This window comes from Mchenga conophoros, linkage group LG22 (assembly GCF_057382185.1).
Source record: "Mchenga conophoros isolate Kocher_MC1m ecotype Shallow Benthic linkage group LG22, M_conophoros_male_GT1.1, whole genome shotgun sequence".
Classification (NCBI taxonomy): Eukaryota; Metazoa; Chordata; class Actinopteri; order Cichliformes; family Cichlidae; genus Mchenga; species Mchenga conophoros.
The window spans coordinates 25,028,161-25,047,155 of NC_140546.1; the positions used below are offsets into that span (position 1 = coordinate 25,028,161).

Genomic DNA, 18,995 nt, shown 5'->3' on the forward strand with positions numbered 1-18,995 from the left:
TTTTGTTCTAAAAGTGTCACATATATTGTTTGTCACAGACTTGGAGAGTAGTCGTACTTATGAAAAAGGGGCGAGAAAAACTGAAAAAACAACTGTCACTTCTTGGGAAATCAGCATCTTAGGAGCCAAAGAGGAAATACCAAGATGTTTTTGTTTTGCCTCTAACCATACAAAGAAAGGATGGGAACGCCATCTCTTCCCTGCTGCTCGTTTGGGATTTTGTGATTATTGAAATTTCGATGCCACCGAGAGCTCCGCTGTCAGTTTTATCAGTGAAGAACGCTACCTGGGCGACTTCTTTTTAACTGAGACAGAAAATAATCAATGTTAGCACATCAGCTTTGCCTTCTGGGTACCTTTCACTTTGCTTGAATTGCTCTATACATAGAACTCACTGTCATTTATGGGGTTCTCTAAATAATTAAACCAAATCTGAGACAGGCAAATCAAATAAGGGCTATTGTCTAATGGCTATGAATGCTAATTTTCTTCTTTGTTATTTGGTTGTATAATTTTTTTACTCATGACTTTAACTTGCATCCATTTCAATTTTTGAACAGGTTACCAATATTTGAATAGAAGAGTGCAGGTGCACAAGACTTTAAAGGATGTAGTTAAGGGTTAAGTCCAGAAGAACAATGCAGAAGAACAGTATCTGAAAGTCAAATTATAGGAGAACTGGACTGAAACTCAGTGGAAACAGGTTACGTGGAGTTTTAAACCATCGTCTATAGCAGTGGTCCCCAACCTTTTTTGTGCCACGGACCAGTTTATGTCCGACAATATTTTCACGGACTGGCCTTTAAGATGTCGTGGATAAATACAACAAAATAAAACCAGTACCGGTTTGGGGCTGTATTGTAGCCAGTTGTCGAACTATGAATGCAGAAAAGTACAGTCATATTTGATCTGTCATGCAATTCCATCTAGAAAGTGTCTCTTTGGCAACAGCTTCATTTTTCAGTATGGTGATGATCACTAACACACTGCCACTACTGTAAAACCTGGATAGAAAAAACACAGTGGAACACTATCAGTCATGGATTAATCTCCCCCGAGCTCAGACTTCAACATTATTTAAGCAGTGTGGGATCATGTTGACAGGGAATGGAACAAAAGGCAGCCACCATCCAAAGAAGAGCTTTAAATGTCCTTTAAGAAGCCTGGAGAACTATTCTGAAGCCTTCTTAAAGAAATTACGAGAAAGCTTAAAGAGAGTTCAGGCTGTGTCGAAGGATGAAGGTGGCCATACCAAATATCAACTTTCAAACTTGTTAGAATTGTTCAAACACTGTTTTCTTCCTCATGTGCTCTATTTCCATCTTACTGAAGAAGTAGTTTAATACACAACTGCACCTATTTACCATTTTCCTGGCAAAATATGAAGAAATGAGGTTCGTCTCAAGACTTTTCGCAGTACAGTATTTGTGTGTCCCTGCAAGCATATGTGTGTGTTGCTCTGCATAGATGTGGCATCTTGCGTTAGATTTGACCCCTTTTTTCATGCAAGGTCAGGCTGCATGGGGTGTTTGTAAAACTAAGTAACAAACAACGCACATCCAGCTCCGACTCGCTGTCACTCACACGGCTTTTTAATTCATTTCCTGTGAGGCCGACTCAAGTGAAGGACGTGTGTTCTGTAATTGGAAAGTGGTGTTTTGCTTTGTATCCCAGGCTAATCCAAGCTAATGCAAATGAGTGACAGTCAGACGAAGCTACTCGTCTCCCGCCTCTCTCAGCTGTCTGCTGACAGTGAAATGGGCACTGGTCACAACTGGTCACACGCATTTTAATTTCAGAGAAATATAATGTGGTTGCTTCGAGCGTGTTTCTGTTATGCAGCTCCAGTGTATAGAAGTCCTGTAATGTTATGGAATGAGGCCATGGTGGAAGCTATTTAAGTCAGAAATGAGATGCGTTTAACGAATTTGAGACTCACTATCACCCAGCAGGAGTGGTACAATTTGTAGTTTAATTTAAAAATTGATGCTGCTCTTATTAAAAAGAAAGTAGTTACAAATTTATAGTATTAAGATCAAGAGATTGAAGTGGTGGGGGCTCATGAAAAAGCAAAAGAGCAAAGATAAGTTGCAGCTGTATTTTTGAAGAAAAAAGGCAGATTCGGGATAACTCGGTAAGGAGAGACATATATACTCCTAGCTATTGTTGTCTGTAACACTCTTACTGTGTAGGATTTGATCTTTTTTCTCTTCTCTAAATCAAACTTTCTGCAACAGCTTAAATGTCATTTTTCTAGATGGGGGCGGGGCTCTGGAACATCATTTATTAGCAGTGCTGTCACCTGCCTCTGGGGATGTCAGTATCGGTCAGATTGGTTGTTCCACTGCTTAGGTCTGAACCAGAACATCTCAGAAACTACAGGATGGATTGCTGTAACCCTTGGACTGATATTTGTGGTCTTCAGAGAATATATTGTAATTGCTCCACTGATCACCTTGGTTTACCCTCTAGCTCTGCCAGCAGGAAGACGTATTTTTGCTTTTAGTGAAATGTCTGGCAGCTGTCAAATTGACTGACATATCATCTGATACAAATTTGTAGAGGCAGCCAAGGTGCCCAGAGGATCAATCCTAAAGATGTTGGTAATCCCCTGGCGTTTCAGCTAGCACAAGACACTGACATTTGTGGTTCTGAAAGAAAACTCTCCACTCACGGATAGATGAAATTGATGAAATTTAAATCATACATTGACTGTCCTCTCAAGAAGGATTGTGATAGAATTTATTTTTTTTATTTTTTTCCTATCAGCTTCAGCTGTAAAATCAGCATGCAAGCATTGTCATTGTGGAAATCCAAGCATGCTAATGTTAGCATTAAAGGAAAAAGTATATGTCCGCTATAGCTTGAAATTGTGCTTTTTCCCTTTTTTTGTGTATGTGTCAGGTTCTAGCTGTTTAAAATTCCTTACGTTTAGTTGTGTATAAAACCATCAGGGATAGAAGTCCTCTCCACTGAAAGCAATTGATTCCAGCACAGTTAGAACCCAATATAAGGGTGTCTGTATTCCTCTCCAGGTGATATTCTCATCTTAAACTAGAGATCTGCTATTTCAACATTAGATTTCTTCTTCCCATCTTCCCCTGTGCCTCTCTGGCTCACAGAGACTTTCTTCTGCCGCCTTCCTCTTTCTCTCTCTCTCTTTTCTGTTTTTTTAACAAGTAACTTTCTCTCAGAGTTAGAGTCTAGATCTGAATCTGCTGGGCCCCGCAGTGAGTGATTTATCTCCCCGTTGCATGTTTGTGTGTATATGTCTGACCCTGAACATAATAGGCCAAGTTGCAGTACTTCCAACTTAAAAGTCAATAGTTTCCGTACTATGAGTGCTTTTGTGCCCTGCAGCTCATGTCACTAATCGACAGCAAAACAACTGTGTTCTCAACATTGGATTTTCTGTCTCTCCTCTCCATTTCCCTGTCTGTTTCTATTTCTTGCGTGTGCTTTTTCCATTTCATTTCCACAAGTTGTGTGAACCCCAGAGTTTCCTATATATTATCTCTACCTATGTGCGGATTAGTTAAAGGCAAATTCTCATGCATTTTCATATTGTACCAAGTTTTCTACTCTCTCATCTTTCACTTGCTTTCTTTCATGTGTTTTTCTTTATCACCCTTTTCTTCCACTCATCTTCGCTTTGTTTTGACATCCTGTAGTTGGCTGTTTTCCCTTGGATCTTTCCTCAGTTATAAATCACTGTCACCCCACTTCTAGGAAGGGGAAACCAGCTGCTCCTTCATCTCTCAATACATCTGCACACTTCCAAGCAGTGAATGCGTGTGTGTGCGTATGTGTATTATATTTATGTGCTTAGGTGCCCTTGACCAGCAACTGAGAGATGAGGCTTGCCGGACTGTATCTGCTATGAAAATTAATGCCAAAGGGTAACACACGGGCTTTGCATTGTACTGCAGTCACAAAACGTATAGTGCAAAAAAAAAAGAAAGAAAAAAATAGAAACGTAATGGGAACATGCATGGAAAAGAACAGGACTCACGCAGAAGTGTGTAAATACACAAACACACACAGGATTACTTTGTTACTCTGTGCTCATGAGGATGTGAAGGAAAGATATATGAGCCCAAAGATTTGTCCCTATGAGTAAAAGCCCAATTAAATGAGATGGCAACTCTCTGGTTACTCACTGTCTTCATGTGAAGACGTGGTTTTCCCTTTTCTGCTCTCCAAGCTAATTCCTTACTGGACTGGCCAATGATTTTAGGTCATTGGTCATACATATTCATATACAGAATATATTTACAGAGATCTGCTAAGACTTATTAGACCACTATCTCTTTTTGGGGCTGTCACATAGAGACTTTGAAAGGCTCTATGTGACGCATCACGTCACATGTTAGATTTTCAGTTCACTCAGAGGCCACATAGTACATAAGATGTATTGGCTTGAAAAGGTTAAGCAGCAGATTTTCCCCTGAGAAGGCAGGTTTTGCATCACACATGAAGCCATTATTAGCTTATTTGTTGGACTGTTGCAGTTTTAAATGACTCAAGTAGTTTTCATGAACAATCACCCCCAACTGGTAGATGGCTGCCCCTCGCTAAGTCTGGTTGTGCCAGAGTTTTCTTCCTGTTAATATAGAGTTTTTTCTTCCCACTGTTGCCAAGTACTTGCTCATAGGGGTCATCTGATTGTTGGGGGTTCCTTTCTATTATTGTATGGTCTTTACCTTACAATATAAAGCACCTTGCAGGTGACTGACTGGAATGCCTTCTGGACGACCACTAAGTGAGGCGAGACTTCTGTCCTATTCTGAGGCAGATGCAGGATGCTGGAGAGATTATGACTCTCGGCTGGGTTGGGAACCACTCGGGTGAGCTAGAAGATTTGGGATGTGGGAAGTCTGGGCTTCTCTGCTTAGGCTGTTGCCCATACGACCGGAACTCGGATAAATGGTAGAAAAGGGGTGGATGCTACCCAAATGCCAATTTAAAAAGATGAGTCTTCAGCTGCCTTTGAATGCATACACAGATAAGCTCACAGAAAATAAACTGGATGGGAGAGAATTCTAGAGAGTGGGGGCCACTACTGCAATGTCTCCATCACCTTTAGTTTTTATTATACATTTCAGGATGGACGATTAGCCCTGATCAGAAGACCTGAGAGTCTTGCTGGTGACATATGGTATTAAAATTTGCCAATATAGGTGGGTACTTTATGCAGAACCCAAAAGGTGAACAGCACAACTTTGAATTAATTTCTAAATATGATGCAGAGCAATTGCAGTAGGATGAAAATGTATTATAGTTCTCTGATGATGAAAACAAGAACAAACTAGAGCCTTAACATTCAAATCCAACCTTAACATCTGGTTCTCATCAACAGTCATTCCCGGGTCTCTAATAGATAACATAAACAGGACATAACAGGAGAGGGAACCCAGATTTCTAAGGACCTGGGGGACTAGGCAGGCAGAGATGCACACAACGATCTTTGTTTTATTCTCAGTCAGCTGGAGAAAATTACATAACATCCAGGCTTTTATGCAGTTCAAAAGCTTTAAAACACATTGAGGCTTAAAAGTGATATAAAGCAGAAAATCATCAGCATAGAAATGATAAGAACTGTTTGTGTCTCAAAATCTGATATAAAGGAAGTTGAGACATCCAAACCTTTACTGGCTAATGAGCACCAAAAGCACTGGATACAAATCTATTTCCCAAAACAATGGAATGACTTCATAACACCTTTTGTTAGCAATCACTGGGAGAACTTATGACTGTAGTTTTAGTTTTCTATTCATTCTTCATAGACTCGTAAACCGTGAATATTCCAGTTTTTCTTTTCCTGTTTTTTCTGCCTTTTTCATTTCTCCTCCGATAAAGAGAGTAATGCTCCAAAGAAGCATCAAAAACACATTATAACTTTAAACTTTATGTTTTTAGTTTGTAGCACAAGCCCTTTGTAGTTTAGCTATTTTCTTATTTTTAAAAAATACTTTTGTTGCTTGTTCTCAGTGAATTCTCTAAAGTGTGAGAGGCTAGCACTCTCCATGAGCTTTTAGTATAAAACTGGAGAAGTCCCTCTTTAATCATTCTCTGTGTGCAGCTTCACAGTTTGCAGCTCCTGTGAATAGAGGAGTGTCTTGGATCTGACCCCTCTGAACTTCTGTGCTCCAGCCAGGTGTTCCCCTATGGCCTGCCAGAGGAGTTCACTCTGGTCTTCACCCTGGCGTTAAAGAAGGCTGCCTTGAGAGACACCATCTACCTCTTTCAGATATCGGATGCGCAGGGATATCCACAGGTGCGGCTCCCTCATCATTTCCTCAGTTTTACACTTTCTCCCCCTCCCCCTCACTACTCTCTTTCCTTCTGTTCTCTCATTACTTGCTTCTCCCTTGAGCTTTCACCTTTTTATCCCTCTCACTTTTTTGTCTTTTCATTCTCTCCGCTGCTCATCTCTCTCTTGCATAGTCATCCACTTTCCCTTTCGATTTCTTTTCTCTTGTGACATCTTTTCAATTTTCTCCCCCCTCTTTCATTCCATACGGCTTTTGTCCCCTCGTATTTTTCATCCGATACCCTCTCTTTTGCTCCCTGTCTCTTTGTCAGTCTTCTTTCGATCATCTCCGACTCTCCTCTTTCATTCACCTTCATTGTTATTCACTTGTGTTCCATGATGAAGCACTGGAGTCCCTCGGAGTCCCGATAATCACTAAGAGTTGGAGGCCAGATTTAAATATTTGGCGTGTATGATGGATGGAGGCCAAGTCGCCTCATTAGCAGTGATTGATTGGCTGTACTGCTTGTGTGTGTAATTAATATGTCTTTCCCCTTTGCTAGTCAATTGTACAGGTTTGTTAGGTGGTAATCACGTGTACGTACTGTATTAAAGTTTGTTGAAACCACTGCCAGTCAAACACTTTGAGATATACTTCTTTTTGTTTTACCTATTTGCATTATTTTGAGTTTAACTGGTACAATGCCACCTCATTTATCCTGTTCTTTGCCTCCAACTAAAACCCAGCTCTCCGTAGACGTCAGCGGCCCAGATCGCACCCTGTCCTTTCGAGCCAAAGGAGCAAACCCTTCAGCGGACCTGGTGGGTTGTGTTTTCACTGGAGAGGGAGTGGAAGCCTTGATGGATCTGCACTGGCACAAGTTGGCCCTCAGTGTCCAACACGGAGCTGCTTCCCTCCATGTGGATTGCAGCTCAATTGAGACCAAACCCCTGGAGCGCAGAGGAGCCCTTCCCTCTGATGGACACACTCTGCTGGGTATTCGGGCGTCAGATGCTGGGGCTGTGCAAGTATGAGATTAATAAAAAAATAATAATTTTATTTTTATAGTGTCAACAATAAACAACAATTAAAAAAAAATACAGAAAATCATAAACACACAGGATATAAAAAACTTACATGTATAGTTAACAGGAAAACCTCAGTAAAGACACTTCCTAGATAGTAGATACAGTTGGACCTAATCTGGCATTAGCAAATGGTGTGTGCGCCAGATGTGTCCCAAATGGTTGAAACATATCTAACATCTGGCCCCTATCAGATGGACTTTGGCAGAGTTAGACAATCTGAGTCAGCGTTATAAGTAAAGACTAAATGAGACCCATAAAATAGGGCCACATTTGGGCTAAACATTCAGTGCTCTTATGGTTTTACAGAGGGGAACCCTAAAAGCTGCTTTTGATTTACTTGGGATGCTCAGGAAGAAAGCTCCAATGCTGAGACGCGAACAGCAAGGTCTCATTCACCCCGAGTAACAAAGTGAGTGGCTGGAAAAAACCAGGAGACTTCTACCAGAGGACTCTATAGGGATTAAAATATCAGCAACGTAACCGAGAGCCTGATTGTGGAAAGCCTTAGCCATATTTTAAAATCAGTCCTCAAACTCAGTTCATAAATATGCAGAAAATGGAGCGACGTGATCTGTTTTTTTCTTCTGTGGCGTGACTTAGGTGCTCCCAATTTCAACAGTGAGGCTTCTTTCACAAAGCTGGGTGCAAAACAAATGGAGAGCGGTGCAATCTGCCGCCAGCACATTGATTAAAATAAAGTGGTCGACAGAACTCGAAGCCAGATTAAAACACACCAGTTACCAGAGTTTGCAGTTGTCCTTTTGAGCCTCCTGAGCATGTTTCAGTGTTGTGAATTAAGCAAGATTGGAACATTTTTTTTCCACCCAAAAAATTAAGTCTTGTTTTTTATAGACGGTATCAATCACAAGTTAAATTTAGTTTTTTTTAACTCCTCTAAAACATTCAATACAACTGCAAGCAAAGCCCAAGGTTTGCCAAGGGTAGACTTTTTTTAGCTAGTGCTTGGCCATTCCATTCTTTTAAAAATGGTCTACTGGGAAAATAGAGGGACATTAGGCAAAGAAATATCACACGCTTGACTTCACGGTCTTGACTGTTGAGGAGCTTTTGATTAAGATTAAGGTTTGCAACGTAAATGTCATCTCAAGTTACTATTTGAGCATATGGTGACCTTTAGTCTCTCTCTGTATGAGGAACAAACTGTTTCAGAGGTGTTATGAATGAGCCAGGTTGAGGTTAGTGCCACAGATGAGGGCATCCTAGAGCACAGTTGAGTAATATAACACAGTAGACCCCTGACATTTAGAATTTCACCACTTTATCAAAGCATTTATCCAGGAAAAAAGACATTCCCTACCATCCTCCCATAAATGCCTTTCAACTGAAATCATAGATATTTAAGCTTATATGTATGTGTATATGCGTCTGTTCTACACCCATAAGGTTTTCATTCCTTTAAGACAATCTCAATGAGTCCTGATTTAAAAACATAAGCGAATATATGTAGTGAATTGAGACTATTAGTGCTAAACAGATCCAGTAATCCGGACAATTAATTTAATGATCGGTTAACCGGCCTAGCTGGGAAAACAGCTAGGCCACTTTTGTCAGTTCAGGGGGGAACACACGCACACTCTCACACAACCGCAGACATTCACAGGAAGCATCTGATGAAGTGATTTTCCATTGCTTTACATTAATGAGAAATTAATTGACTCTCAGCCATGTTTACTGCCTCATTTACACTTGATGTTCTTAATAAAATAAACAAAGCAAAGTACCCTTAGACACCGCCATATCCAGCACTGTATTTACTATCCTCTCTCTGTCTGTCTGTTTTTTGCAGATGGATATTCAGCAGGCAATGCTGTATTGTGACCCCTCACTTGCCATGCACGAGGCCTGCTGTGAAATACCTGGGGCACGGGTGAGAGTGGAAACCCTTACTGTCTTTACCAGCAACTATAACTTTGTCTGGAGCAGAGGCTAATAGCAAAGAGTTTAAATGAAAACTTTAGCTTTTTGGGAAAATCGTTGCTTTCTTTCTGCGTCTACGTGCACTTTACAGCATGCCCTACTTTAGCATAAAAAAAAGCTGCTTAGCGCACAAAAGAGCTAGCTTAACGCTGTTGGAACACAAAAGAAATCTACTTACTGACATCTCCAAACACTATCAAATTAGACCAGTGTTGGGGCACAAAAACTTTAAAGCAATCACCACAGAAATGGAGGCTGCAAGCCTGACTGTTCATCACTGCTTTTGTTACCTGTTGAAGATGAGGATCTGGCTGCTGGGCTGGTGTTAGCATACACTCAGCTTCAACAGAATTCTGGCTTCTTGGCTAGCTTTGAGTTGTGTTAGCAGTAATGCTGTTATTTCTGTTTGAAGATCTTTGGCTTGTTTAAACCCGAAGTTCATTAAAAATTCAAATAAAGTAAAAAAGAGTTGTTTTGTAAACCTGACTGAATGTAAATTTGGGGCAGACTCTTACTTTTGTTGAACCAAAGCTGAGCTGAACTGAGCCCCGGTGACTGTAACTCAGCACTTGTCGCAGCTCCATGACAGTAAAAGTAATCTGTTGGATGGCTTTTACTGTTAAACAGCTGCAAGAAAAGCTGAGTCTGCATTATCCAAATTAAATACCATAAAAAAAAGTCTCTGCAATTTCTCTTGAGACTTTATGGGTTTTTTTGTTAATCAGCAATGCTTTGTCTTTATAATGCTCTATTCTGTTTTTCCCCCTCCACTTATTTTTGATGGTCAGAAAGGAAGAAAAAAACTTGGCTGCAGATCATGGTATGCAGGAAGCCCATATTTTTATAGGACTCCATCAGCTGTTTGACTAAGATTATTGTCTTAATTCTGCTCCAGAAACTTTGTTTGAATCTATAATATGTTAATCGACAAGAATTTAATTTGGTTATTTGCACATAAAATGTGATTTGCCAATATTATTAGCTTAAGGCGTGACTAAAAGCCATTTTCGAACATTCACGTTCCTTGTCGCACCTTCCAGAAGCCATTTTCTATTCTGTTTCATTGTTTTTATAGTTCGTTGTCTTTCTCTTGCCTGTCTACCTCTTTTCTTCTGTGTTTTTGAGCGGTTATTGTTTGCAAACTTCAGACAAGCACCTTATCAAATAGAAAACAGATGCATTGGACTGAAAACCCCATAAAAGTGTGTTGAGCAAGCAGTTGTTCATGGGAAGAATTGTAAACAGCCAGTTCAGAGTTTATTTTTAAGCTGAAGGTATTTCATGAATTCACCCAACTTTTTGTAGCAATTCTCCAGGGTTGTCTTTGCTTGCGTGTCGTTTCGTGCATGCATATGTGCCTTTTTCATTACCAGATGAATTCATGGGAGGGATACAAGCGGCGTTTAAATTTGAAATGAGAAGTGGAGGAGCACATACATATGTGTATACGCACACCCATGAAAGTTGCAGCGTCTTGAAACGCAACTACATAAGAGCAGATTTTGTTTCTACACACAAAGTCAGCCACTATTATGTTATTTGAATGTGAGCGCTTCTTATCAGAAGGGACTTATCCCAAGCATCTCTTAAAGTTGGTAAAACATGATTTTAACCAAATTTTACATCCTACCCAAAGCAGAAATTTGACCTTAGTGATCTAAATCTTGTCTTTGCTCTCTTGCAGTGCCCTCCTGATGCTCCCAAGAGCCGCCGTGCTGCTGAAAACGACCTGTTGGACAACACATTTAACCAGGTAAGACTACCGATGCACAACACATGTACAAACACAAAGCGAGAAATTTCTAGTTGCTTAGAGATAAAAATAATAATAATAATAATAATTACACAATAATCACAGAACAGCAGCACACACTTGGCAATTATAAACCATGTGGACACCACTACTAAAGATCAATAGGACGTCAGTGGTATTTCAACTGATGTAAGCATAGCAAGTTACTGATAATACTTCAAAATGTTGTACTACTTGTACAAATGTATTTAATTTATTAAATCAACATTAGTTTAAAATAAGTTTTAGTGGATTCACTCCTACACTGTCTGTCATGGAGAATTCTCAGACTGTCACTGCCTCCATTTGTAATCACCACATCTACAAAAGACATCACAAAACCATAAAGTGAATAAAACATATGAAAAAAGTATGAAAGGAGCATACTTTGTTCAGATTTTGATTTTTTTTTTTTTTACTTAATGTATGTTAATGTGAGTCTGTCTTCCTCTTGCTCTCTCTCTTGAGATCTGGTGTACATAATCGTGACATCAAAGTTATATTGGCAAGAAAAAGTCAGTTAGTGACACTTTAGAAGAGTCTAATAATCACCACTGTCAAACTCGCACATCTCCAGTATGTGTCACTACGGAGCCCCGCAGGGGACATTGGAGAAAAAAAAATAAAGCTGAAGTCTTGCGAGATCTCGCGAATGTTTTTTCTTCTCAGCTCGAAGCCGACCGGGAGGTCGAGGCACGATGTGCTGGGAGTGCGATGATAAACCGAGCAGAGTTACTTTTGCGTGAGTCCTTATCCGATGTATTTATAGAGGACATGCAGAAATGTTCTTTCCCATGGTTTTTTAAATACTATTTACCAGTCAACTATAAATCAATGACTTTTCAATAGTGGACAAATGGGATGCACCATTGGGAGAGGGGTGAAATGGAATAGTCCAAACGATAATAGCTTTATTTTTTTTAGATCAACTGTAACTTGATGACTTTTCAACCTTTTTGTTGCCACCTACTCTACACTTACTACTCTATACTATATTTTCTAACGTTAGTTCAAGATTTATTTAACTTTAACCCAACCATACCCATATGGAAAAGAAATAGTAAAAACTTATATGTGATTACTCATGAAAGTGGCCACTTTCTCATTACTTTCATACATTGTTTTAGTAAGTATCAAAAACATACAAGTTTCATTTTATAATTTTTCAAGGGATCTTATATCTGTTTTCACTCTTGTATGCTTTTCTTACAAGTTTCACACAAGACAGATACAAACTTTATAAGATTTATATATATCTTTTCCATATGGGTAATGATGATTTAGATGAACAGCCAGCATTGATTTAATATCGTCTTACTGTCCAGAAAATATTGTAATCACCTCTCAGAAGAAGAAAAAGCCAAAAAAAAAACCCCCAGAGTCAACAAGATATTCCTGCTTGAAGTCCACTTGAACGTATCTCATGGAAAAGGAATATCCCTCCTCTTATTCTCCTACCTATGTAAGTTATTTGTCGAGCATCAGTTTAAATGACCCACCAAAGAAAACATGTTTGGCTACTGAAGAACTATGGCAGAGTAAATGGAGGAAAGCATCTTTTTTTACCCTCCAGGTGGACATTAGGATAATGAATCGATGTCATGCGGAAACTACGAGGAGACACACATGCACCAATTACCGTACACAGCAGATTCGCTTCTTATGCCCAAGTATTTCTAATACCAATGACAAACACTTTACTCTAGGAACAAAATGAAGGGGGGGGGGAAACAAACCCTTGTCTCTTGGATCGTGAATTATCTCCCCCCCGCCTCTCATCAGGCATAGAAATAACACAGACAAACACAGACATACACTTGGCCACAACTTTGTTCTTCAGGCAGTTTGAGCTGTCTGAGATGCTCCTGCTGGCAAGCAAACGCCGGCCAGCAGGACTTGTACCAAATGGCTTTGTTGTCCTCCGTTGAAGCTCCACCATGGACAACATGTTTTCTGCTCTGCAGTAGTCTTTATCATTTTGTCATTTTCTGTGACTTCTGTTCAGTAAAGTCTGCTGGTAGCAATTGTTCAAAGTGTCTGTGAGCAGGGTCCAACGCATGACAAATAGAGCCTTATGCAGCACATGGGAGACATTTTTTCCACAAATTGTCACAATACTTTTCAAAATTTATTTTTTGTTCTTGCTTTAATATCGCTTGGTATGTGGAAGTTCTCCCAGTAACATACAGGCAATTTATTTTTGTTTTCACAGCTGCCTGTTTTATTATTCATATTAATGGGACATGTATCTAATTATCTCTTCATTAGGGCCTGGTGTTTGTCCTGTGGGGTGCTAACTTAAAACTCTGGCAGATTCTAAGACAGTAATCAGTCCCATAGATGGTTTCCTCACCTTTCACTCTTTCTCGCCTTTTCTGCTATTATAAGTTCTAGTAGACTGACTGCTTTTAGGTAACAAGACATTTAGTCTTATTATGATTAATGTTTTTATCTCTACTGTACCCGTTCTCTCTCTCTCTCTTTTTGTTTTTTAAAATAGCATAGCGCTCAAAGACTGGTAATTCTAATTTCATCTGTGTATCACTTTTGTACACCCTAAATAAACTGTGAAATCCAAGATTCCAGTGTGTGAGCCAGATGTTATTGATGCATACCAGAGCAACCATTAATCTTGGATTAACAGAGAGACAGCAAGTTAACCATGTCATATGTGAAGAGACTCGAAAAACAACTTCTCTAGACGTGGATTCCTTTCTTTTTCATCTACAAATAGCCTTCTACTACTTCTAAACATGAAAGTTGTTTTAGAGTGGCTGGAGTAAAAGTTGTACACCGTGGCTCTAGAGGGACCTGCGAAGTTATGTCACTTAGCACTTAGCATGGTTCAACACTTGGTGACAAAACCCGTTGATGGACGAATTGCTTTCTGTGTAGCTTTTGGGCTATTTTTTGTTGTGTTTATGTGCTTTTTAAGGATAAAGACTGAACCTGAAGATTTCAGGTAACAGAGGCATAATATGAATATAAAGCTATTGAAAGAAACTCAGCTTAGGTCATCAAAGTGAGCATTTTTTATGATCATTATGTTTTTTAAGCAAAACTTAAATTAAAAAAAAATTGTAAAATATTCTGTTCCTTCCCTACCTCACATCTGATTTATGCATACACCTGCTTTAGCTCAGCTTGTTCCAACTCTTCATGCATGTGGAAAGAAATATTCAACACAAAACTCATCCAAGAACTGTTCAAATCTATATACTGGAATGCCTCTTTCATTATGTATTAAAAAATAATATAGCTCTTAAGATTAGTTAAATACAGCGTGAAATAAACAACAACAGTATTGCACATGTCATTGTTTATTTAACAAAAACTAAGCCAAAATGCAGACGCAGCGCATGAAAAACTAAGTACACCCCTGATTCTGTACCTTCTAGAACCACATTTAGCAGTATGGTATAGTATAGTATATTGAACTAATCAGCTTTTTGTATAACTTAACACAATGCTGTGGAATTTAGGCCCACTCTTCTTTACAATCTTGATTTCGTTCATCAACATTTGTAGGCATTTTTTATGTACAGCTCTCTTAACATCTCACCACAACATTTCAATCAAGTTGAAGTCTAGACTTTGACTGGACCATTGCAACACCTTGATTCTTTTCTTTTTCAACCATTCTGTTCTAATTTCAGCACAGCTTTAGCTGACTCACTGACTGTAAGGTGTCTAGAGCCAAAATCGTCACGCCTCCATCACCATGCTTGACAGTTGGTAAGAGGTGTTAGTACTGACGTTTGACTTTCACCAAACAAAAGTACTTTGCATTATGGCCAAACATGTCCACTTTGTTCTCATCTATCCAAAGGACAATAATCCAAAGGTCTTGTGGTTGTTTTAGATGCAACTTTGCAACCTAAGCCATGTTGATACGCTCCTGTAAGAGAGATGCTTTCTCCTTGCAACCCTTCCAAGCAAGCCATACTTGTTAAGTCTTTTTCGAACTTTAACATTACGCATGCTAACTGAGGCCTGTGGACTGTAGCTCTTTGGATTTTGGAGCTTCGTTGAGCAATGCCTGACTTTGGGGTGAAGTTAGTGTGATGATCACTCCTTGGAATATGGGAATTTCTTTCACTTGGGAATGCTCTCTCACTTTAGAATCATGGATGTCAAATTGCTTGGAAGTTTGCTTATAACCCTTTAAAGACTGGTGCCCAGCAATTGTTGCTTCTATAACATTATTGTAGATTATTGTTTATTTTCATAAAATAATAATGACATGGTGTAATATGTCATTTGGTTTTGTATTTACCCACCTTTCAGATCTTGTAATCACTAGAGATGGACCGATCCGATATTACGTATCGGTATCGGTCCGATACTGACCTAAATTACTGGATCGGATATCGGAGAAAAATAAAAAATGTAATCCGATCCATTAAATATCACGAAAGCACCTCACAAAACTTGCAACGCGCCTTAACTCGCCTCAGAACGTTAGCACGTCGGAGCAGTATGCATCACGTGATAGAGCGGCTGTGGCATGCGGGACCTGTCGGTGGTCTGGATAGCATGTGGAGCTTCGCTAGCAACCCGGCATTTCATCTCCGACAAAGTTATCCCGAGAGAAGTAAAGCAAGTGTGTAAGTCCATCTCTGAATGTTTGTCAAGCATTCCTGCGTTAAGCTTAACAAGCGATATATGGAGCGACTGCCTCTCCTGCTGCTACTTCAATCATGAAACTGCTTAACGATCAGCTGATCGGCTTTTCTGTCGCGAGTCCGTCTCTCTAGTTTGCTTTTGGCCCACTTTGCACCAGAAAGAGGAAACCAGTGGATAAACAACAGCAACACGTTTAAGCTTGATCAGCTGTTGTTAGAATTTATTTAATATTTCTTTCTACACCAGGATCTTTTTCTACGCAGCTGACGGCTGTAACTGTGCAGGGGCGGATCTAGCAAAGTTTAGCCAGGGGGGCCGATAGGGCATGAACAGGGAAAGGGGGCACAAAGACACACTTTTCTTTATTCTCATTTAAAATGTCTAGCTTTTAATAAATAATTATCCGAATCTTACACCCAAAGTTTTAATTTGATGTAAAAGGAATAGAAGTCCATTACTGTATATAGTAACTGTTGAGTCTACGGTAATAAATATACCCTAGTAAGCTATAGTAGTTTTTCCTTTGGGAAGGTACCATCTGTGCAGTCTGCAATTTTGTTGAAGAAAGATGTTGAATCTATTTAATATTTCTTGAAAAATAATTGATTTCTGTGCATTTTTTTTCACACTGCATCAAATTAAGGTTGATTACGTCGATTAAGCATCATGAGGTGGAGCGTGAGGGGTGGTTCCCTATTTTTTATTTATTTATTTTTGTTGTTGCTGGGAGTTGGAACCCTATTAGTTAGGTTGCTTAATATTTACGCTAAGTACTCTTTAAAATACCAGAATAGGGAGGATGGTGTAGGTTTAAGTTTATTAGATTGATCAGTATTGCTGAACTATGAAATTTTTTTTTTTTTTGCATACAGGTATAACAGAATAGCTTTAGTGTAGTTGTTGTTTTAAACTTGAGTATGAACTTATACAAAATTCAGCAAGATATTTAAAAAAAACAGTTTTGTTGATTAAAAAACACTATATCGGATTCATATCGGTATCGGCAGATATCCAAATTTATGATATCGGTATCGGACATAAAAAAGTGGTATCGTGCCATCTCTAGTAATCACCAGTTCATTTTTTTCTTTATTATATTCTGATTTTGTCCTTTATCATATCCTGAAATCTCAGTTGCATAACCTCCCCTTACCCTGGTGATATGCTAGACAGGCTGCCAGGCTGTCGGGGCTAAGAAAGAGCGACCATTCACACTCACATTCACACCTACGCCAAATGTAAAATCACCACTTAACCTTCAGTATAATGCATATCTTTGGACTGGAAGCCAGAGTGCCTGGAGTGAACCCACACAGGCATGTGGTCACAGCAGGTACTGCCTTTCTGAAGTATAACAAATCTCACCCTTAGTGTTTCTTATCTTTGACCACTGGAAACCTCTTTTTCTTGCTTTCAACCCAGCACCCCCAAAAGGTCGTCTAGTCCTCAATAGACTCAATAGTCCTTTGTGTTTCGTTTCCCCATCGTGTATCTCTTGGACTTTTTATGATGAGGTCTAACACCAGCCATAAAAACGACTTCTCCCCTCTTCCCTTTACTGACATGCTTTCTTATTGTTCACTTCCCAACTTTCCATCTTGGAACAGGTTGTTTCCGCTCAGCGTTCTGTGCTTCCTCTATCCCTCTTGTTGTTGGCTGTTTTTACTTATTTATTTATTTTGTCTGATTTTTTTTTTTTTTTATACTGTGCACAGCAGGGTCCATCTCTTTACTTACCCCAGGGCTCCAGAGTTACAGCGTTTGGTTTCTCTCTCACTTTACTCATCTTCTTTCATCTCTTTTTCTTTTTCATGAAAACCAAAAATAAAGAATAAAGGATAATGACCCATGTGTGCAACCATGATGGCCCTTATTTCATCCTCCTTTGTTCTTCTTCTGATGCAACGAATTGTAATGGTAACATAAATTTACGGGGATGCGCCGGACAAGCAATAGGAAAACAGAAGCTTCTCTATGCCACTCCTAAAAAGAAAAAATGTCATGTGATGTAGAGCCCTGTGATTTTTTTGAGGGCATTTGGTTACTTATAGGAACAAAGCACAGGAATTAAAAGGAACTAGAAACATACCATAATAATAATGTAGATTAAACAAATTTGAGAAGGAAATCAGACTCTGGTAAGAGTGTTATCACACCAGCACCAAAATGCTAATCTGTTTGAGTCAATATGGCCGAATATTAGCTAATCAAGTCATTAAGGTGAAAATCATGGTGGTCATGGTCATGCTCAAATATGAGTTGAAGAAAACAAAAGTGCCTGACGTTTTCTTTCTTTGCTTTCTTTTCTTCTTTTCTGCCAACAGGAGATTTTTGCATCCAAGGATCTTGCAGAAAAAGTAAGTCTCGCATACACACAAAGCACATGTGGTTCTACGGTTTTACGGTACTGAATTTCTAACCACATTGCGCACTTGTTGCATAAGATGGTCGCCTCAACGGAAGAGAGCTCTGGGTTCAAAAAGTGAAGCTGACATGTTCTGCGTTTGTATTCTGGCGTTCTTTAGGAATTCATTAAAAGAAAAAAAATCAGGTTAGGGAGGAATCGCTAAGAACTTATTTGCAGCCTAGGATGTACCCTTCCTTTGACCCCAGTGCATTCTGCAATCTGAACCGGAAATATCAGCCATATGCATGGATAACAACTCTTTTGGCATTTATATGCTGTTGAAACAGAAACCCAAAAACAATATGCAGGCCATGTGTGTGTGTCTGTGTATACGTGTGTGCAGGCTGCGTATATGTGTGTTGTGCATGGGACTGTTTCCTCCTGCCTCCACACATTCTCACAGCTTGCTGACTGACTGAAGACTGATTTACACCTCATTATTCGCTGGGTCTCAGTTGGGAGTTGCTTCTGCCTATTAATTTTGTCATTCACCTACAATAGGCATGTTCTGTTCACAAATAGAATACAAAACTCCAGACGCTTCATTATGTTGCTCCGGTGTGTGCTTACTAATGTGGGCTGCCGCCTCCGCTGACTTCCTCAATGTAGGTTATTACCTGGGTTGGAACATGCAGCTTGCCCTGCCGCTGGGGGCACACACACACACACACACACACACACACACACACACACACACACACACACACACACACACACTTTCAAGGAAACAAAAGTGAGTTTTTCGTTTGTGCTACCAATGTAATTTGGTCAAATTATACAGGCAGCTGTTTTATTCAAAAGTAAAAAAATGGTTGTGCGACCCATAGGAATCTATTGATAATACGAGCAGATATTATGCATCGCTGATGCCAACAAATGCACCAAACAGG

At 39.5% G+C, this 18,995-nt stretch overlaps 1 protein-coding gene across 5 annotated transcripts in view; it reads left to right on the plus strand.

The window, feature by feature from the left end:
- The window catches only part of col16a1 (collagen, type XVI, alpha 1), an 87,871-nt gene that overhangs the window by 23,711 nt on the left and 45,165 nt on the right, over nt 1–18,995 (plus strand). For all 5 annotated transcript variants that reach the window (XM_085261280.1, XM_085261284.1, XM_085261283.1 and 2 more), the window contains exons 5-9: nt 6,154–6,277; nt 7,001–7,282; nt 9,150–9,230; nt 10,965–11,033; nt 18,023–18,055. In XM_085261280.1, the coding sequence (XP_085117406.1) occupies nt 6,154–6,277; nt 7,001–7,282; nt 9,150–9,230; nt 10,965–11,033; nt 18,023–18,055 (589 nt within the window). The remainder of the gene's footprint in view (nt 1–6,153; nt 6,278–7,000; nt 7,283–9,149; nt 9,231–10,964; nt 11,034–18,022; nt 18,056–18,995) is intronic.